The sequence below is a fragment of the Camelus dromedarius genome, chromosome 14 (assembly GCF_036321535.1).
Source record: "Camelus dromedarius isolate mCamDro1 chromosome 14, mCamDro1.pat, whole genome shotgun sequence".
Classification (NCBI taxonomy): domain Eukaryota; kingdom Metazoa; phylum Chordata; class Mammalia; order Artiodactyla; family Camelidae; genus Camelus; species Camelus dromedarius.
This window is the reverse complement of record NC_087449.1, coordinates 45,836,196-45,858,861: the sequence shown is the minus strand read 5'-3', so window position 1 is coordinate 45,858,861 and position 22,666 is coordinate 45,836,196. Positions and strand designations below refer to the sequence as shown.

General features: G+C 39.2%; 1 protein-coding gene across 3 annotated transcripts in view; it reads left to right on the top strand.

The window, feature by feature from the left end:
* Positions 1 to 7,190: 7,190 nt before the first annotated feature.
* LOC105086955 (argonaute RISC component 4) overlaps positions 7,191 to 22,666 on the top strand; it is a 33,481-nt gene continuing 18,005 nt past the window's right edge. Inside the window, exons 1-10 of one of the 3 annotated variants that reach the window (XM_064493768.1) lie at positions 7,570 to 11,211; positions 12,820 to 12,985; positions 17,282 to 17,402; positions 17,847 to 17,868; positions 18,545 to 18,726; positions 18,911 to 19,047; positions 19,153 to 19,287; positions 19,981 to 20,068; positions 22,123 to 22,270; positions 22,534 to 22,653. In XM_064493768.1, coding sequence (XP_064349838.1) covers positions 17,347 to 17,402; positions 17,847 to 17,868; positions 18,545 to 18,726; positions 18,911 to 19,047; positions 19,153 to 19,287; positions 19,981 to 20,068; positions 22,123 to 22,270; positions 22,534 to 22,653 — 888 coding nt within the window. In that variant the 5' untranslated portion in view covers positions 7,570 to 11,211; positions 12,820 to 12,985; positions 17,282 to 17,346. Of the gene's footprint in view, positions 7,496 to 7,569; positions 11,212 to 12,819; positions 12,986 to 17,281; positions 17,403 to 17,846; positions 17,869 to 18,544; positions 18,727 to 18,910; positions 19,048 to 19,152; positions 19,288 to 19,980; positions 20,069 to 22,122; positions 22,271 to 22,533; positions 22,654 to 22,666 lie in introns of those variants that run through there. The other 2 variants (XM_031464724.2, XM_064493767.1) reach the window with 2 other exon arrangements.

The following is a 22,666-nucleotide window of genomic DNA, read 5'->3' as shown; positions in this document are numbered from 1 at the left end:
ATGTTCATGGATTCTGTGCGTCAGGAATTCAGAAAGATAATAGTGGAAATAGTTTGTCTCTGCTCTGCAATGTCTAGAATCTCAGCTAGCAAGACTCAAGTAGATGGGGGTGACTCAAATGGCTGGTGGTTGGAATCATCTGGAGGCTTTTTACTCATGTGTCTGGCACTTTAGCAGGAATAGCTGGAAAGCTGGTCTTAGCTGGGACAGTCAACTGGAGCACCTACACATGGCCTCCCCAACATGGTGGCCTCACAGTAGTCAGAGTTCTTATAAGGCAATTCTAGGCTCCCAGAGAAAGGCTCCAGCAAGCAAGACAAAAACTGCATGACCTTTTATAACTTAGCCATGGAAGTCCCACAGCATCAATTTTGCAGTTCTTTGTTGGTGAAGTGCTCACAAGCCCACTCATATTCAAAGAGAGGGGACGTAGATCCATCTCTTAATGGGTGAAATGTCAAAGAATTTGTGGCCATGTGTTAAAACCACCACAAGTTCTCAGCTCAAATGTCACTGTATCAGAGAAGCTATCCCTTCCCATTTTTTCTAAAATTGCCTCCCTTAGGTACTTAATGTCATTTGGTTTATATATTCCACAACTCTCATCACAGTTTGTAATTATCTATTCTTTTGTCTCAATTTGTCTTCTTTTTATTGTTAGTCTCACTTCAAGATTGTGAATTTCATCAGGACAGGAACCCTGCTTCTCTGGCTTGCCCTTGTATTCCCATGACCTAGGCATAGGGTCTGGCACATGGCAAGTACTCAATAAATAGTTACTTAGAAAATTGAAAAACACATAAGTCAATAAATATTTTCACATAACTTGATAGACTCTTACCTTTTCATCATCTCAAATATGCTTGAACACCCCCCGGAGCCTGGAGTTCACTACCTCCTGAGAACATTTCCTTCTTTGGACTTGGGTATTGGAAAAATCTTTTAAAAATTAGTTGTTTTCCCTAACCTACAGATAAAGGAGGCTTATACAGGGCTAGGGAGAAAATCAAAGGGAATGGGCATTTCTTGAGCCTGTTCTAAGTGCTAAGCATTGTGTGAGGTACTTTCCACTCATTATCTTCTTTGAGTCTCTCAATAACCCTATGAAGCATCCATTTTACTGATGAAGAAAGCTAAGATGCAGAGAAGTGAGGTGACAATGTCACATGGTCTATAGAACTGAATTTTGAGAATTACAATATAAAATTGGAATTCAAGTCCAGGTTTATCTCATTCCCTAATTCATTCTCTTTATTTCACCTTGAAGAAAAGAAAGAAAAATCAATAGTCCTCATTAAAAAGTGTAGTAGAAATAAAGACTGAAAGTAAAAGCAAACATGTTTATCTGTTTGTTTGTCAAAGCCTCATGCATCTCATTGCTAGCTATGCCATCTCATTGACAGAGATGGAAAAAATCAAATGGCTGCTAAACCATGAATATGTAGAAAGCTGCTTGCAAAATACACAAGAGGGTCACTTCTGTTTGATATTGTACTGGAGGTTCTAGCCAGGGCAATCAAGCAAGACTGTAAAAGGGAAAGCATGCATATTGGAAAAGAAGAAGTAAAACCAATCTCTATTTTTAGATAGCATGATTTTATATATAAAATGGTAAAAAAAAAAAATACACACATGCAAAACTATTAGAGGTAATAAACAAATTCAATAAAGTTGTGGACACAAGATTAATATAAAATATCAGTTGAATTTCTATATATTAGCAATGAAAAATCCAAAAATGAAATTAAGAAAACAATTCCTTTATAATAGCCCCTCTAAAAATAAAATGCATAGGAGTAAATTTAACCAAAGAAATGTAAGATATGTACTCTGAAAACTACAAAACATTGTTGAAAGAAATTAAAAAAGACCTAAATAAATGGGAAGATATCCTGTGTTCACAGATTGGAATATTCAATATTGTTAAGATGGCAATTCTCCTCAAATTGATATAGCAATCCCTATAAAAATTCCAACTTTTTTTTTTTTGCAGAAATGGACAAGCTGATCATAAAATTCACATGGAAATGAGAAGAGAACCAGAATCTTCAAAACAATCTTGGAAAAGAAGGACAAAGGTGGAGGACTTATACTGCCTGATTTCAAAACTTACTACAAAGCTACAGTAATCAGAACAGTGTGATAGTTGCAAAACAATAGACATAAAATTGAGGGACTAGACTTGAGAGCCCAGAAATAATCCCTTACATTTACAGTCAATCAATTAATTTTGACAAGTGTGCTAGACCATTTGTTGGGGGAAATAATAGTTTTCAATAAATAGTGCTTGGACAACTGTGTATCCACATACAAAGTTATGAAAGTGAATTTCTACCTCTCATCATATACATAAGTTAACTCAAAATAGATCAAAGACTTGAATGTAAGAGCTAAAACTATAAAACTCTTAACAACTTAGAAATAATTCATGACCTTGGATTAGATTTCTTAGATCTGATGACAAAAAAACACAAGCCATCAAATGAAAATTGGACTTCTTCTAAATTAAAAACTTCTGTATTTCAAGGGACATCATAAAGAAAGTGAAATGACATCCCACAATATGGGAGAAAAGTTTTACAAGTTTTATATCTGACAAGGGACTTAATATCTACAATGTATAAAGGACCCCCACAACTCAAAAACAAAAAAGATAAATGGCCTAATTTTTAAAAGGCCAGAGGATTTGAAAAGACATTTCTCCAAAGACATACAAATGATAAATAAGCACATAAATGGATGCTTAACATCGTTAGTCCTTAGGGAAATGCAAACCAAATCCACAATGAGACACCACTTCATACACATGAGGATAGTTATAATTTTTTTAATCTGAAAATAAGCATCGATGAAAATGTGGAGAAATTAGAACCCTCATACATTGTTGATAAGAATGTAAAATAGTGTAGCTGCTGTGAAAAATAGATCCTCAAAACGTTAAACACAGAGTTACCATATAACCCAGCAATTCGACTCTTATATATATACCGAAACAATTGAAAACATATCTACACAAAAACCTGTACACAAATGTTCATAGCAGCATTATTATAGTCAAAAAGTGGAAACAAACAAATATCCATCAACTGATGAATGGATAAACAAAATATGGTGTATACATACAATGGAGTATTATTCAGCCATAAAAAGCAATGAAGTATTGACACATGGATGAACCTTGAAAACATTATGCTAAATGAAAGAAACTAGGTTCAAAAGACTACAGGCTGTATGATTCCATTAATATGAAATATCCAGAATAGGCAAATACATAAAGACAGAAAGTAAATTAATGGTTACCAGGGGCTGGGGGTGGAGAAGGAATGGGGAGTGACTGCTAATTGGTACAGAGTTTCTTTTGGGGGTGATGAAAATGTTCTGGAATTAGATGGTGGTGATGATTGCACAACCTTGTGAATACACTAAAAACCAGTAAATTTTACACTTTAGAATGGTGAATTTTATGGTATGTGAATTATATCTCAATTTTTTTAAATGCAAAAGAGCAAGGGTGCTGATGGAGTTGGGGCAGGTAGGCAGAAATTCCGTTGGGATGCCAGGCTCTTGGCATGCTAGTCTAGTTCAGGAATGTGCAATGCAGGTCCCCATCCTCAGCCAGAGTGGCTCCATTTCAGCTCCCACTTAAGATTTTTGTATGAATAAGGGGGTCCCCGGCTAGAGAGGCTAAAAAAAGCTCCTAGCCTAATTGATTGACTGCAAAGAAACTCCTCCTAAACTTTTTGAAAAATATTTTCTTTCTTTTCTTTTCTTTTTTTTTTTTTTTTTTTTTTGGTTTTGGGAGGGGATTAGGTTTATTTATTTATTTAAGGGAGGCACTGGGGATTGAACCCAGGACCTTGTGCATGCTAAGCATGCACTCTACCACTGAGCTATAACCTCCCCCTCCTCCTCAACTTCTAAAGCTCCAGACTTGTGGAAAGATAGTATGAGGAGAGGCTGGAGAGTCAACACTCCAACAGACCAGCAGCCCAGACAAGGGTTGGAGTGTCACAAGCAGCATGGGTGGCTGGAGCCCTGCCATCTGGCACAATGTCCACTAGCAAGGCTCCCTCTGGCACAATCTGGTCTCAGGGGAGGACTGACACATTCAGGAAGTCCAGTTCCATTCATAAACCTTGACTGAGCATGTTCTGGCTCTCACTCTCAGATAGGTGCGCCAAGTCCCTGTCCTCAGGCGGCTCAGACACAAGACGTGTAAATAGGCACTGCTGATGGCTCTGCTCCCCTCTCTTGAACTGAACTGGGATCATGAGTTCACTGTCTCTCAAGGGGCAGCAAGACAGCAGCAGGGGAGTAGTTTTTAGCTGGGGGAAAGGAGAGAAGGGAGGAGAATGAGTTACTGTTGGGCACTTACTCTGTGCTAGACACACAGGAACAGACACCTATATGGTTTAGCTTCCTCCTCACAACATCCTTGAGCAGTAGGTGAAGGGATTTGTCCCAGGAGCTTCGAGCTAGTATGTTGTGGAACTGGGACCGGAACCCAGGACTACCTGATTGGAAAGTCTGTGCTCTGGAGAAGCTGGGAGTTCACCCAGAGTTTTTCACATAGGCTCCTCCACTGGACAGTTTCTAGCTCCCACGGTTTACACATTACTTGCTCATTCATTCATTCCATAAATTTCCCTGAGTACGTATTTGGTGCTAAGTAACATATTAGGCAACAGAACACAAACCTGAATACCTGAATAAGGCATAAGCCCCGCCCTCAAGGATTTACAACATAATGGGAGCCAGGCCTGAACAGAGACATAAGACCAGGAGCTGAGTTAATTATACCACCAAGGGAGGACCTGTGGTAGTGTGGCCAGATGGCAAGTGGTTTTAATTTGAGAATGAGAATTCAAGGTTTGGTGCAATGGGGACAAATCGATTGCCAATTCTCTGCCCATCCCCCACCCTGTCCCGTAGCTGTGTGGGGTTTGGGAGAACAAGCAGTCACCATCAGAGAGAGCTGAGGGGAAGTGGTATTCTGGGGCACAGCTTCTCCACCACAGCAGGAAGTGGAGAGAGGGCTTGCCGAGCAGGCTGAGGTTTAGGGGGGTTTATCGGCTACAGAACTTTGGTTTGGGAGGGCTCAGTCAGAAGGGTCTTTGGAAAGCGGGCAGTGGGTGCCTGAGTGGGAGTGAGTTTTGGAAGGAGGATGTAGATAATCAGATCGGTCAAGGGTGACAGGGATGAGAGACTGAGGGACTAAGACATTGCTGTCCTGACGGAAACTATGGGGTTTCATTTCATACTCAGGTTTCTGAGGCTATTTTCAGTACAGGAAACAAGCTATGGTCTCTGCTCAGCATACCAAATAGAATACGGGGAAAATTTGTTAGGAAGTGTGAAGGGGAAAGTCAGCCTCAAATCAGGCTGGAAGCCACCAGCACTGTGTAAATTGTGGGAAGAATTTAGCCTGGGGTGGGGAAGGAAGGTGGCTACTAGGTTTAACTCAAACCTTGATGTTTAGTTGGTTTTTCTTATCCTCTTAACTGTCAACCTGTCTGTTCATTTAGTGAATACTTCCTCCCCTTCAAACTTTCTGTCCCTTATCATTGTTTCCAGTTAATATCTGGTTTAACGGAGAAGTGGCATGGTGCTATGGAAAGAGCTTGGAGTATGGTACCAGCAGACCAGAATCCAATTACTTGATTAAAAGTCCCAATTCCATAGTCAATCAGGGACGAAATCAGCTAGGGCTAGAATGCAGGATTTAGAACTCCAATTTTTCCATGCTCCTCTGCCGTATCATGTAATGCAGAGCCTGACTTTCTTAGCTTCCCTGAGCTTCAGTTTCTTCATCTGCACAAATACCTTCCTTAATAATATCTACCTTACAGAGGAGTATGAAGATTAAATGACATGTGAATCCGATAACAGAGTGCCTGGCCACTGTGTGCCCCAAAGATGTTTTTAAAATAATTTTTATCATACAAAAATTACTTGGTTCTATGGCTGCACATGATAGGTGTTTAAATGAATTTCACTATACATGTTATGGGCTGAATTGTGTCCCCCTCAAAATTCATATGTTGAAATACAAACCCCTACTATCTCAGAATTCAACTGTATTTGGAAAGTGGGTCTTTAGAGAGGTAATTAAGTTAAAATGAAGTCTGTAAGGCGGGCCCTAATCCAGTACGGTTGGTGTCCTTTTAAGAAGAGGAAATTCGGTCACAGACTTGTACAGAGTATTCCATGTGATGAGACAGGGAGAAGATAGCCATTTACAAGCAGAAGAGAGAGATCTCAGAAGAAACCAATCCTTATCTTGCATGTCTAACCTCCAGAACTGTGAAAAAATTAATTTCTGCTGTTTAAGCCACTCAGTCTATGGTACTTTGTAATGGCAGCTCTAGCAAAAGAGTACAACACATACAAGTTATACCTTTTAAACTGGTGGACAGAGAACTCCCACATTCTGAAGAGTAGAAACTGTTTCTTGCTCTATGTTGTCCAAAGTTCCAACAGAAAGCACCAATGATGCTGGGCCTACTGGGCTGACCAGGCCACCTTGGAGGGAGTTATTTCTCCCTTGGCTCTTGGCTGCTAAGGTGAAGTCATCCGAAAAAGTAAGACTTTTCTTTTATGAAGCGACTGGTGACTTACTGAGCAGAAATGCTTGTCATGGTCAGCGAGAGAATGCATTATTCCTCATGGTCCATTCCCGTGCTGCTTTCTGGCTGGAAGGGTGTGCAGTCTTGGATGAAGAAATGGAGGGACAGCGCTGCGTCTGTGGTGTCCCTGGTGTTCTCTGTCCCAGGACAGTGGAGACAGAGGAGACAGAAGAGAAAGAAGTAGTTTGAGGTGGAAGGAAGGAAGAGAGATGCATGATGTGAATCTCAGGACCCTTTCCACTCACGGAAGTGGAGAGCTGTGTCTGTGGATCAGCGGGATTTGGAATCCGATCTTTTGCTGGGCACTGTGTGTCGGGAGGCTCTGGGAGAACCACATTTAGCCCCCCACAGCACTTTGCTTGGGAAAGCCGCCTAGGGCTACAGGGCAGTGTAGGCGGGCGCGCGCGCACCCGACACGTCCTCGGGGCGCTGGCCCCTCCGGGCGCGCGCCCGCCCCCGCCCCCGCCCTCCACCGGGCTGGGTGGACCCGGAGCCTAGGTCCGCTCCCGCCGTCTCCGTGAGCCGGGACCCCGGGCCGCGTGCGCCCTGCGCCCCGCGCCCCCTCCCCGCCTGGCGGGCGCGCGCGCTGTCTCCCGCTCCCGCTCCAGCTGGCAGCGGCGGCGGCGGGGATTGTTTTTGTTGTCGCTGAGGCCGGAAGAGCTGCGGGAGCCGGGTCCCCGTCCCCGGGCCGGGCGCCGCCGCCGCCCCCTGCCCAGCGCCCGCGTCTCCGCGGCGCCCCTCCAGCGCCAATATTCCGGAGATCAAGCGTTACGCGGCGGCGGCGGCGGCGGCGGCGGGGCCCGGAGCAGGAGGCGCCGGGGACCGGGGCGAGGCGGCCCCCGCCGCCGCCATGGAGGCGCTGGGACCCGGTGAGGAGCGCGCTCAGGCTGGGCCCCGGACCGGGCCCCGGGACTGGGCAGGGCGGGGGGTGGTTCAGCGGGCCGGTCGCTCCTGGTGGCCCCTGTCGGCTCATGCGTCCCTGGTTTCGGGCCGTCAGGCCTGGGGAAGGGGACCCGTGCCCCACATAGCACAAGGCAGAGGGAGCTGACCCGGGCCTCTGGGGGGCGGGGACCGCACCCCAGTCTGGAGAGACTCGCAAATTCTCGAGGTCTAAGGGAAGGAGGTCCAGGAAGGTGACCCGCGTTCCCAGGTAGAGGGGAGACCTGATCCAACCTCAGGGAGGTGGTCTGGCCTCCAGTGTGGGCCTCAGTGGGGACGATCTGTGCTAGGTGCTGGCGGAGGCCTGGCCCGGACCAGTCCGGGAAGGACACCCTCCTCCCCTACTACCAGGGGCATTCTTGGCTCTGGGCCACACCCCTATTTTTCTTTGCACTGACAGGCCAGAGCCCTCAGATGAGGAAGAAGGAGAACTTCCCCTAAACACTTCTCATTACCCCCCGAAGGCCAAGGGGCAAAGCGCCCACCCTTTCTCAAAGGCCCTGAAGTCTTGGAGAATATGGTCCTATGCCTCTGTTTTTTGTCAGTCTGTACGACAGACCCAGAGTAGTCTGGTAACTCGCCTTAGTGACAGGCGAGTTACCAGCCAGCGCGCTCCAGCACAGGCTTTAATGCCCCGAGTGTCTTCTAATTGGGTTATGGGTAGTTGTGAGGATCAAATGAAGGAGAAAGTGCTTTAGAAACTGTAAGTCCCCATCGTTATGAGTGGCCTCTGGTTATCTCCCTGACTGCCCAAATCGAAGGAACCATTCCAGGTTGTAATAGATGCCCTGAAGATTGGAGGCAGGTGCTTCTACCTGGAACTCCAACAAGTTTCTAATGTCTTGGCTAAGCAGGGTAGGGTTTAGGGGCTGTGATAGAATTAACTTATTAAACCTTATCTACAGTGGACTTAGTTGTAGAGCATTTCATTTTTTTAACGCATAGAAAATTCAGGCTACCATTTGAGTTTGGAAAAACTTTGCAGATTTACTTAACACTTGTTTACATAGCTGAATGATTAAACCACACCTTAATTTGCCCCTTGAAGTATTTCTTAAAGGCCTTCATAATCAAATTTCATATGCCTTTAAAAAATAAATTGGTTTTGCCACATTAATATTATTTGATAAACCTCAGTGTGAGTATTACACTGGGTTACTGCAGCTATGTCCCCAGGCTAAAGGCATGATCAGGTTTTTAGGAACGTAACAGACTTCTGTTCAAATACAGTCTAGTAATTTAATAGTTGTAGAACCGTGGGCAAATTACTTGTTCCTTTAGACTTCCATTTCCTCATTTATAAAATGGGGGTAATAATAATTATGTGCTACAAGTTTTTTGTGAGAATGAAATGAGATAATCTATGTGAGAAGACTTGTTGTAGAGAATAATGTGTTATAGATACTCAACAAATATTTCTTCCCTCTCTCCCCTTTTAATAACTCATAATTGAATCAACTGTTGCTTTTATGAACTGATAATGAAAGGGACTATGTAAGTGTGTATACTAACTAAATTTCATGGAAAAGATCAACCTGGTGGTGTTAGGAACATCCCAAAGACTGTTTTTATTTTTGGTTTGATTTTAGCTTTTGCAGGTTTGAGGGCTTATCAGTTCACCTAGGATTGTGGAAAATTAATTCTCATTTATAAGACACTAGTGAGTAAACCAAAATGTCACATAGATATTTTCTGTTGACTGTAATATTTTCTTGTCTGCTGTCTAGCAAACTCCTTTTTTGGTGTCACAGTACCTTGGAAACCCAATTAATAACAAGAAGCTGCTTGCTGAGCATGGAATCAGAGCAAAGGGAGTTGGTAATCTTGTGGGATATTTCATCCAGGCTGTTTAAGAACCCAGAGAAGCTTTTCTGCTTCTTTGTTAAAGCTCATGGATGCAGTGCCAGTGCCCTCCCTCTCTGGAACAATCACTGAAGCATGCTTAGTCTTGCTCTGCTCTCCCTCGTCCAATTTCAATTTCTGACAACAATAACTTAGAAATAGATTTAATTAGATTACCATTTATTTTGCTTGCATTAATGATAACTTTTATTTTTATACTGCTTTACCATTTGGAAAGTGCCTTCACAGCTGTTAGCTCATTTGATCCTCTGTGAGATAGGCAAGGCAGGTATTATCCCCATCTTACAGATGAGAAAAGAGGTTCAGAGAGCTTCAGTGACTTTACCAAGGTCTCAAGGCTGAGTGATGAAATGAGGATGAGTCTCGGTCCTCTGGCTCCTAGTCTAATGCCCTCCTCTTCTTTTTAGCTGACTTCATCTGGTTTATGTTGGGTTGTATTTGTTACCTTTTTGAAAGATGTAGTTCTCTGACTTGGTCACCAAATTTTGGAGATGCTCCCAATATAAAGACCTTAGAGCACTGGCTATAACATTTATGCAAGTGCAGTCATAATAGCTAACAGTGATCATGTGCTTACTATTATGAGGCACTGTGCTAAGCCTTTTGTATACACCATCTCATGGGATCCTCACAGTAGCCTTAGGAGATAGATGCTGTTCTTACCACATCTTCTCCACTTTAGATGAGGCCACTGAGGCACAGAGAGGCTAAGAAACTGGCCCTAGGTCACGCAGTTACGGAGTGGTAAAACCAGGATTGAAACCCAGGTGGTTTGCTTCCAGAGCCTTAGTCACTGTGCTTTGTTTCTTCATAAATATTTTTGATAATTCAAATAAACCAGCTTTTGGAAAAGAATATAGAATATAGTTTTTAGAATGTAGTTTTCTAAATAAATCTTCTAAACTTATGAAAAGAAATGATCACTCACCTTCTAACTTTTCTCTCTTGCCAGGGAAAAGAAACACACTATTTACTTTTCTCTGCTTCTTAATCTCTTTTCTTTCATTTTCTCTGCCTCTGTCTCTTTGACATAAAATACTTCAGAGAGGTATAGATGCCATAGGATTGTGAAGAATATTGGGGGGAAAAAAGCACTGGACTGGGAATTAGGAGACCTAGATGCTAGTCATGATTTAAAATCAAAATTGTGTATCCTTGGGCAAGTCACTTGATCCAGATTTCTGTTTCTAAATGTATACCATAAAGTTGGATTTGTGATTCAATGATTACTTAAGTGTATCTTGGAATATGCAGGACTGACTTATCTATATGATTTAATTGGGTTAGTTCAGCATGCCTGTCCACCTCCGATACTATTTATTACTTACCTTTTACTTTGTTTATAAACACCTTATCACACCAGAGTAGATCTTGTCCACCAGAAGAGGAGCTCAACCCCAAGCTATAATAATATTTTTATTATGAATTATGTCCTTTTGCTTTAATGAAAAATAATTGTCAATTCTTTTGTTTTAGAAATGACTAGGCTTCTGTTTGGTTTCTATCTGAAACTGCTACTCAGATTGTTGGTGCTGTTCAGTTCAACATTTGTTGAATTCCTACAATGTGCTCGTCTTTGAATTAGGTATTGAGAAGGCAACAATGAACTAGAAGTCAATTTCTTCTAAGAGTTTACAGTCTAGTCGAGGAGATAGTAGTTTAACAAGTTGTTTCTACATACTTGTGCAAGTGCTCCCTTATACAGAGGGTCTTGGAAACACAGAGGATTCATCGTCCAGTTTGGGAGACTGTGGAAAGTCTTTCTGAGGAGGTCACACTTGACGTGAGTTTTGGAGGATGAGTATAATTTAAGGGAAGAATGAACAATGAATTTAATACGTGAAAAGATTTTCAGTACTTTAAGAATTAGTATGTGGTGATCTGTCAACACAAATTTCATTGAAGTATTTGCTTTGATTTTCCTGTGATGTTGGACCAGAACAGCTTCTTGCTTCAAAGTTTTCTCTCCTTAGTGAATTATCTTTGTTCTTGGTGAAATACCATTGCAACAAGAGAATGTGTTGTAACTTTCCTTTGCAATCACAGCTCACTTTACTCCACACCTATTCATAGCAGAAAAGATGTTTATTTTTTAGGCCACTGTCCATTTGACATTATCATCAAAAAGGAGTAAGATTTTCTGTAGACAGATGTTTACCAAACTGTGTTTCCCTAAATCCTTATCTACTGAAAATTGATAGATGTTGATTTTACAAACAGAGAGAGTTAGTGTATGTGTGTGTGTGTGTGCATGTGTGTCTGTGTTCTGGAGAAAAATAAGTTGGGTAAATGATGAGTTAAACAGGTTATTTGTTACATGACTTATTAGAGAATTTAATATGATAATATATATTGGAATTTTAAGAAGGGGAGAGAATAGGCAGTTTCTTTAGCTTATGGGATCCTTTCTTTTTACAGAATATCTTGTGAGCCATCAGTGGAATGATTTGGAATGACTGCTCTGTCTAGACCAAGGTTTCTCATCCTCAGTGCTGTTTGATACTTTGGGCTGAATGCCTCTTTGTTGGGGGTGGCTGTCCTGTGCATTGTTGGATGTTTAGCTGTATCCCTGGCCCCTACCCATTACATGTCAGTATCACCTCCCCCTGCAAGTTGTCACAAACAAAAAGGTCTCCAGAAGCTTGCCAGATGTTTACTGGGGAACAAAAACTCCCCCAAGTTGAGAACCACTGGTCTCCACTGTAAGTTCCTTGAAGGCAGAGGGGGCTCTTTTTCCTGAGTCCACAGTACAGGTTAGACATGTAATAAATGAGTAAATGTCTGTTGAAGAAATAAACTGGACTTTATGATCAAGAAATATCAGATTGTCCAAATTTTTAAAATATCAGGTTATAGACAAGAAAGTCTAGCATTATTGGTGTTGTTTCACTACTTAAATTAGCAATTAAATTGATAAATATAGCTGCTGTTTAATCTCCTACAGTCTGTGCAAACTATAATAAAGTAGATTAATTTGTGGAGGATTAATGGATCATCTCCAGCCTTAACAGGTGATGGCCCCCAGAGTTTAGAGATGGTACTAAGATGGTACTATTAAAATGCACATAATTTTATAAGCCTAGCTATGGATCTACTGATGCTGATAAAAGATTTTATACAGTAGACTGCCTCTGAGATACAGTATACCTCATCATACTATATCTAATGTTGATGTCCTCCATATTCAAAACAATAGCAACATGGCAAAATATTTAGAAATCTAGAGAACCTTAGGTCAAAAGACATTCCAAACTCTTTATATCAGATTATGTTCAGTGAATAATAAGATCTCAGTGATTGTAGCTGTTATCAGCCCATCGTCATCATGATCTGAAGGGAATATTATCCTTCACAACCAAAGAGCACATCAAATGTCTTTCAATCTCTTCAGGGCCTCCAGCCAGCCTGTTTCAGCCACCTCGTCGTCCTGGCCTTGGAACTGTTGGAAAACCAATTCGACTGTTAGCCAATCATTTTCAGGTTCAGATTCCTAAAATAGATGTGTATCATTATGATGTCGACATTAAACCAGAAAAACGGCCTCGTAGAGTCAACAGGTAAGGCTTAGAAAGAGTAGACTTCTATGTGTATTTAAATACGTATAATTTATTTATTATGAATCATATTGTTCCCTAAATTCTTATAATATGTAGACTTTGTTTTTCTTAAGATGGTAAGTTTCCTGATAGCAGTTTTGCTGTCTTATACTTGGGTATCCTCCACAGATTCTAGCAGAGTGCTGGAGACATCATTGTTCAATCAGTACATACTTAATGAATGAAGATGAAAGGCCTTTCTTTCATTGTCTAAAGGCAGCAGAAATGTATAAACATAGATGAAGACATTGACGTCATTGGAAAATAGACATCTGGAAATTACAATTTTATTATTGTGTTGGATATGAGAAAAATATAAATGTAAAGACAGAAGAATTGTTTTGGCATATTGAACAAAGTAAGCTCAGAGAGAAGCTCTGTTTAATTCTAGCATTATCCCAGAGGGGTCTAGATGAGATGATTTAAGCCTTGTGGTCTGTGTGCCAGGAACTTACCAAGTATGAAGACATATCCCTGTAGCAGATAGTCTTACAGTGTTCTGAGATCACCCACTGTCCTTTGTTCTGTTTCCACATTGGGATTTCAGGCAGTCTTTAATATTACAGTTCTTGTCTTTCCAATCTTTCCAAGGATACTCTTGCTGTTAAGTGAAATATTTTTTGCTGCTTGATTTTTTCTCTCATTATAGATTATTAATTTGGCTTTCTGGTATAGTTCAATCTCATGCAAGCCCTTTTTGGCTGTTGTATAACTGAGAGTGATAGTAATAGAAGTGGTGGTAGTGGCTAACATTGATCCATTCAACATGTGTTCTGTCGGGTGCTCACTGTGTGTCAGGTATTGTTCTGTGTTCCGGGAATACAACATGAACAAAACAGACAAACATTCCTGCTCTTGAGGAACTTTAATGAGGGAAAAGACCAAAAATAAATGAATAAGCAAACAAAACGTATTATTTGATAGTTGGTGATAAGTGCTGTGAAGAAAAATAAAACTGGGATAGAATATGAGGGTGGGAGTGAGCCACTGGTTATATGTGTTGTAATTGTATATATAGTGTGTATGTATATGTTATGCATATGCATATATATTGCACATATTATGTAAGATGTGTAAGCATATATACATATATATGTACATGTGTGTATATATATGTATATACAGATAATGTTTTAAAAGAGTAGTTAGGGAAGGTCTCACTGAAAAGTGGTATTTGGGGAGAAACCTACAGGAGGTGAGGGATATCTGCATGAAGAGAATCCTGGACAGAGGCAGCAGCTTGCACGGTATATTCAAGGAACATCAGATAAGGCCTGTATTGCTGGAATGAGTGAGGGGGAGAGTGATGCGGGTTGAGGTTAGAGAAATTCTAAAGGGCCCTCACATGCAGAGTCTTGTAGGTAGTCATGGGACTTTAGTGTTTACTCTGATTAAATGGGTTTTGACATTTGATGTGACTAACTTAGATTTTTAATGGATCATTCTGGCTGCTGTGTTAAAAATGAGCCCTAGCAGGTAAGGGTGAAAAGCGGGGAAATCAATTCAGAGGCACTTGTAGTGATTCAGGTGAAAAGTAATGGTGGCTTGAACTTGTGTGGTACAAGTGGTAGTGAAAAGAAGTGGTCAGATTCTACAAATAGTTTAAAGGTAGTGTCAACAAGATTTGTTCACGGATTGAACATGAGGTGTGTGAGAAAGTAATGAGTCATGGTTGATTCCAGAGGTTTTGTCCTGAGCAAATGGAAAAATGGAGTTGCCGTTTATCAGGGTGGGGACAACTATGGGAGAAAGCAACAGGGGTGACAGATTAGGAGATCTGTGTTTTGGACATGTTAGGATTGAGATGTCTATAAGACATCCCCTTCGAGATGTTAAGCAGGAAGTTGGATGTTTTGGACAGAACCAAACGTCCTGCGAGGAACAGGTTTATTGTGTGACAAAGCACCTCATAAAAATGTGAGGTTGGATTCAGGGAAGAGGTCCAGGCTGGAGACAAATATTTGAGGGTCATCAGCATATTGGTGATAAAGCCATAAGCTTGGTTGAGAACTTGTAGAAAGTGAATGTGGTTAGAGAAAATAAGACTCCAAGACTGAGTCCCAACGTAACCCAATATTTAAAAATTAGGGAGATGAGGAAAAATCAGTGAGGAGACTGGCATGGAGAGGCCACTTGGATGGGAGAAAACCAGGACAGAGTGAGAAGGCAAGAGAAGATGTTTTAAGTGAAAGAATTGATCATCTAATGTTTGAGGAGTGTTGAATTTCACAATGTGAAGCTCACCGGGGACCTTGATAAGAGCAGTTTTGATGGAGGAAAAACCTCACTTGAGAAGATTGAAGAGGGAAAGGAGAAGAACAATTAGAGACAACTCCTTCAAGGGATTTTGATGCAAGGGAGAGCCGAGAACTGGAATGTCCAGATTAGGAGGATGTGGGATCAAGGAAGTTTTTTTTTTTTTTTTTTTTTTTTTTTTAAGATGAGAGAAATTATAGCATATTTGTATGCTAAAGGGAATCATTCAGTAGAGTGGAAAAAAATTGATGGTTCAGGAGAGAGGAAGATTCCTGGAGTGATATCCTTGTGCATACCAGAGGAAATAGGCTGGTTAGCAGACATTTTGTCTTGTCCAAAACATCTATAAAACATTTGTTCCACATCAAAAGGTCCCTGAAATTTGGTCCTATTCAAAACATCCATGAGTATATTTGACCCATGCCAAATGGCTTTGGACAGAACTGAATATCAAGGACCCTTTGGTGTGGACCAAATGTCTCCATGGACATTTTGGACAGGACTAGGAATGACTGAATATTAAGGACCTTTTGGCGTGGACTAAATACTTTATGGACCAAATATCTTGTGGGTGTTTTGGACAGGACCAAATGTCCCGCAAGGAGCAGGCTTATGTAACAAGCACTGTTCTACGTACTCAATGTGTATTTATTCGCTTAATGTAAGAACTTTGGTGGAAGATATTATGATTACCATAATTCTACAAATGAAGAAACAGATGTGGGAGATTAAGTAACTTGTCCAAGGTCATACAGCTCTGCCATTTAATCATTGTGTGACCAGGGGTAGGCCTCTTACCCATTCTGAATTTTTATTTTTTCTCTTTAATATGAAGATAATAATCATTGCCCTACTTGTCTCACAAGGTTGTTGTGCAGGTTAAATGAGAATAGAGGTGAAAATATGTTTTTACTGTAAAACTCTTTATGGTTATATTTTAAGAATGTAGGATGAGAAATTACCCTTCCACTGAAAATGTATTGTTCTTAAGTCAGCTTTTTATAATTGGAATGTATAAGACTATATTTATCTATCAGTTTTTATTTTTAGTTGCCTGGTGTGTTTTGAAAACATGTGGCTTACCCAAAGATTTCATTTGTAATAATACTTATGCCTTTAGCTAGTTGTGATATATTTTGGCTTTTAAGATACAATCCCCACACATGGGGCTCACTAGTGTTGCTAAGACATAGCACCTGACTTTTCACTGACTCTGGCATTCCAAAATCTCACAGACTCAGACCTGTCCATCTTAAACTGTAGACTCTTGTTTCCCCACAACTGCGTTTATTTCAGGTCCTGCATACAGTGTGATCTGGCATATATGCAAAAACACTTAAATAAAGCTCTTTGTGCTTGATTGAGAGCAAGGCTTTCATTCTAAAAAGAAAGAAACTACATTGGTAATCTTTATGAACTGAGAATATTTTATCACGTTCTCTTCTCTATACTACTTGGAAGCAGTTTAGAATAAAACAAGACAGTATGCAGAATAATAAATTACTAACATTAGTCAAAAGGGTTGACTTATTCCTTTGCATGCATTCCGATGCATATTAAATTTATTGATCCTCAGATTTCTGAATTTCTGCCCACTTTCTTTTCCAAAGCCAGTATACTTGAATAAGAATGCTTATTTGATAACAAACTTATCCTTCAGTTATGAGCATGCCAAACTTGGATACCTAAGATAGGTTATTCTTACAAGGCTATGTTTATGATAGAAGAGGATTTTGGAAAGCAGGAATTGGGAGGATGCTATAAATTTTATTCTCATTTTCCTTTTATTCCTCTCTTTCTTTTATCTTGTAGTTGCTTTTGTTCACTTGCCTACCTTTCTTTAGTTAACTTTTTTTTTAATTACTTGAGTCAGTTGTAACTTTAACTCTTACTTTTTCCAAAGAGTTGTGAACTGAATGTAGATGATTAAGTTATGGTGAGAGTTTCCTTACTGTTCGCCATTTCTTAGCACTAACCTCTACTGTCTCCATTACCGTTAAGGGAGGTAGTGGATACAATGGTGCGGCACTTCAAGATGCAAATATTTGGTGACCGGCAGCCTGGCTATGATGGCAAAAGAAACATGTACACAGCACATCCACTGCCAATTGGACGGGATAGGGTAAGAGTTAACAGCAAGAAACATTTATTAGACTTAGGTCACTTAGTAGTAATTACATAGGACAAAAATGTTTCCCTTCCTAGTAACAGTTCAATTCTTAAAAGTTGTTTCTCTTGGTGATGGTAGATTTGTTATTCTGTCTGTATTCTCTTGTCCCTTAGTTAATGATTGATTATGCCATCTTTCCATATATTCTAAATTTCTCACGATGTTAAAGTGCTACCTAAATCTGAACAATGGAGTTTTTATTACTGGTAGATTATATAACACCCTCTTATGAAAATATTTATAATACCACAATAACTTTTTAAGACATCTATTTTTAAAATTAGAAAAACAATGCATAAATATATACTCATTATAAAACTTATTCAGGCAATCTAGGAATGCTATGGTTTCCTGCCTCCCCACCTGCCCGCACCCTAATCCCATTTTTCTTTTCAGAGGAAACTACTACAGTAGTTTGGTATGTATCCTTTCAGATATTTTTATGTACATTAGCTATTTATGCATATGTTTATATATATTCTTATTTGTTTGCATATTGTTCTATGATTTATTTTCTCATTTAATAATATGCCTGGGAGATTTTTCCATTTGTATACATTTTAATCTACCTTATTTTTTAACTTACATTTTTATTATGGTTAAGTATTTATAACATAAAATTTACTATTTTAACCATTTTAAAGTGTACAATTCAGTGGTATTAAGCATATTCACGTTGTTATGCAACCGTGACCACTATCCATCTCTAGAACTTTGCATCATCCCAAACTGAAACTCTGTACCCATTAAATAACTCCCCATTTCCTCCTCCCCCAGTCCCTGGTAACCACTATTCTACTTTCTGTCTCTATGAATTTAATTATTCTAGGTATCTTATATAACTGGAATCATATAATATTTGTCATTTTGTGCCTGGCTATTTCACTTAGCATAATGTTTTCAAAGTTCATCCATGTTGTAGCATATACTTTGTTTTTAACTGTTACATAATATTCAATATTAAATTATTCCCCTACTGATGGAACACAGGTTGTTTCCAATGTTTTGCAATTACAGAAAGTGTTAAAATAAATATCCTTATGCATATACTATATTGAACAGTCTTTCAGGTATGTATATGTACTTTCCCTTAGGTTGATATGGAAGTGACCCTTCCAGGTGAGGGTAAAGACCAAACCTTTAAAGTGTCTGTTCAGTGGGTGTCAGTTGTGAGCCTTCAGTTACTTTTAGAAGCTTTGGCCGGGCACTTGAATGAAGTCCCAGATGACTCAGTACAAGCACTTGATGTTATCACAAGACACCTTCCCTCCATGAGGTTAGTACCTTAGTTTGAATTCTTTGCTGTAAATGTCAGACTCTTTTTGGTAGGTTGCAGGAAGCCATTGAAAGTTTTCTTCATAAGTCATAGATCAAATTTGGTTTCAGTTTATGGAACTGAGAATGAAATGAAAGACCTTTCAAGTTTTTATTGTGAAACATGCAAACTCTTGTTCCTTCAGGTACACTCCGGTGGGGCGCTCCTTTTTCTCACCTCCAGAGGGTTACTACCACCCTCTGGGAGGGGGCAGGGAGGTTTGGTTTGGCTTTCATCAGTCTGTGAGACCTGCCATGTGGAATATGATGCTCAATATTGACGGTAGGATGGGATTCTTTTTACCCTTTATTCTTTTGACTTTTTTTTTTTTTTTTTTGATCCTTTCCCTTTCCTGGAAGCTAAGTATCCTTCTTCTTTGTTTGTTAGTATCTGCAACTGCTTTCTATCGGGCTCAGCCTATCATTGAGTTCATGTGTGAGGTTTTAGACATTCAGAACATCAATGAACAGACCAAACCTCTAACAGACTCCCAGCGTGTCAAGTTTACCAAAGAAATCAGAGGTAGGTGTTTGCATTACTGTGGTCTTCAGAGGCAGCTCAGCATGTTGCAAGGAGCATGGTCTTGGAGTCAGACATACCTGGGCTTCCATTCCATCCCAGTCAGTTCTATCATTGCAACCTCAGGCAAGTTACTTAGTTGCTGTAAGCCATAGTTTATTCATCTCTAAGTTAAAGATAAGTATCTTGTAAGATTGCTGTGAGAATTAAATGCAACTAGATGTATAAAGCTTCTAGCACAATACTTGACACATATCAGGTACTTAGTAAGTATTATTCTTACTTCCTTGAAAACTTCCATTTTAATGAAATAAGACAAGTTCATTTATTCTCCTCTGAGAAATTCTTTTTTCCCTTACTTGTTTTTAGCTGTCTTCTCTTATTAGACTGCAAACTTCGTTAGGGCTGTCTCCAGACCCAAGAATAAGCACAAAACACAGCTGATGCTTAATAGATATTTATTGAATGATGCAATACATTAAAGTAGGTTGCAAATCTTAAGTCATCTGGGTTCTAATTTTTTTCTGCTTGGCAGAAGCTTTTTTGCCTATACGTGATGAAATAGTTCCCATATCTTTGCAACTTTTGTCCTGTGCAATGTCAAACCTTTCCAAAGACAACATTCAAATCATTTTTTTCTGTCTCTGTGATTTTAATTAATATTGTTTTGACCTTTTTTTTTTTTTTAAACTTCAGGTCTTAAAGTTGAAGTAACCCACTGTGGACAGATGAAACGAAAATATCGAGTTTGTAATGTGACTAGACGGCCAGCCAGTCATCAAACGTATGTTAACCGCATCTAAAATAATACCATTACGTTTTTGGTAACAGAGGAAGCTAGCATAATCATTTGAGAAATTAGTATCCCATATCGTAATTTTAAAAATCACTGAGATCTTCACTTTTAAGCACTCAAGCTTAAAAAAAGTTTTAAATATTTTTGTTAGAGCTCTTTATAAAACGTATTTACTACCTTTAATTCATTTCGCCTCTTAGAGTATGCTGAAACATAGATTAACTTTTATATAATCATGCATAGTCATCGTTATAACATCGTTTATTATAGTGTCGTAATTCTCAGGGCATGGCCGGAAGGATCTATTAAGTCATAAAGGCTGTCATGAGAAGATATGTATTGCTTTATGCTTTATGTGGACTTTTCTTCCTCCTTTTGTAGCTAGCTGTCACATCTTCCTAGCTGTCCGTGTGTATGGAATGCCTCCAGCAGCACACTCATTTTCACTCCTCCAGTCTCATTTTTCTAATCACTCAACCTCTAATTTACTGTGAACTATGCCTAATGAGAAAATACATAAGCAAATGCTTTTTAAATGACCATATCTGTAAGTTTTACTCCTGTAATCAATATCATTAAACTCATGTCTGACAGAAACATAAATATTGGCTCTTCTAAGTAAAAAGCATAAACTTGACTATATAAACTTTACACTATTTTACTTACTCAGAAGACTTTTTCAAACAAGTGTACATCAAAATCACCTGGAGGGCTTTGTTCTAGATAGTTGAAATTTTGAGGTGATATCTGAATAGATACAGTATATTAATTAGTCTGATTTGAATAAATTATTCAGTACAAACTCATGTACACATCATTTGAATTTCTCGAGTTGTAAAGTGACATTTCTGTATTCTTCATATTATATCATTGACTTTATTCTCTAGGGAAAAAAATGCTACCAAGGCCTTATGAGGTCACTATTGAGAATTGGGCCATTTGTTTCAAAAAGAACTGTGTCATAGTCATTTTAAATGACTATAACTCAATAAAAAATGTTAATATATATTTTATATATATTTAATATAATTTATATATATATATAAAGCTCCTGGCATAGAGTAACCATTAAAAAAAAACAGCTGTATCTTTTTCATTATTTAATTACTTCACATAACCCTGTAAGAATAATTATACTTATGGAACTATGTAATCTTTGCATGAAAATTAAAAGCACATCAATTTAAAAGTCTCATAGATAATCCTCAATGCATTGTTACTTTGTAGGGGGCATTAACAGGTAAAAAAGCAAAGTTAAAGTTATTATTATGCCAAGTGTTTGAGATAATTAGTCAACTGGAAGAGCCAAATAAGGAGAGTTTCTTAAATCATGCTCCCCAGTTTATACCAAATATCTTCACACAGTCTCGAGTTCGTGTATTTGGTCTTGTGGCCTCCAAATACACATATATTTGTCCTGGTTTGGGGATCTGAATGTGTGGCCCCAGTAACTATGATATACCAAAAGTTCTGTTAAGCAAATGAAACATATGTGGATGATCCAGGACCTTATTTGAATCTAATCATCTCTAAGAAGCCAGCAAGAGATTTTACTTGAATCTAATCATCTCTTAAGAAGCCAGGAAGAGATTTTATTTGTATCTGTAGGTGTTAACTGACCTCTAATGAGTCTCTGTATTTTTCTGGTTCTGCAGCTTCTTCTTGTTTTAAATTCTTTTTCCATTTTCTTTTTTTTAAGGAGTAGTAATTTGGTTTGTTTGTTTGTTTGTTTGTTTATTAATGGTGGTACTGGGGATTGAACTCAGGACCTCATGCATGCTAAACACACACTCTACCACTGAACTGTACCCTTACCCCCCTTTTCCATATTAATTAAAAATTATTTTCCTCCTAGCTTCTAGAAACATGGAAAATTCCAACAGAGTTGCTGTCCTGATTAAATACTAGTGAAAATGGCCAGATAAAGATTGACTTGTTTTTTAAGTGATTAGTCAAGGTAGAAAATGTTAGTAGGCTTTTGTTTGTTTGTTTAAAAAAAAAAAAAGTGAAGAAATTTCTAAAAAAGACATTCTCTCCTATAGTTTTCCCTTACAGCTAGAAAATGGCCAAGCTATGGAATGTACAGTAGCTCAATATTTTAAGCAAAAGTATAGTCTGCAGCTGAAATATCCCCATCTTCCCTGTCTCCAAGTGGGACAAGAACAAAAGCATACATACTTGCCACTTGAGGTAAGCTAAACAAAATTTTCTTTTGCCAATCTATAATCTCTTGAATGAGTTTAAGAGGAAAAAAGAGTCATGTTCTAAACTAATTTTAGAATTTAGTATTAATTTCTAAAATATATTGCACAGATAGCTTCAGTATATAACAGAATTTTCTTTCTTTCTTTTTTTTTTTTTTTTCGGAAATGGAAGATGTAAGATACTGTTCAGCAAAGGCTTAAGATACAGAAGCCCATTACACAAACTGATTCCGCTTTGCCTCTTGGTAGGTCTGTAATATAGTGGCAGGACAGCGATGTATAAAGAAGCTCACAGACAATCAGACTTCTACGATGATCAAAGCCACAGCAAGATCTGCTCCTGACAGACAGGAAGAAATCAGTAGACTGGTCAGTAAGGCAT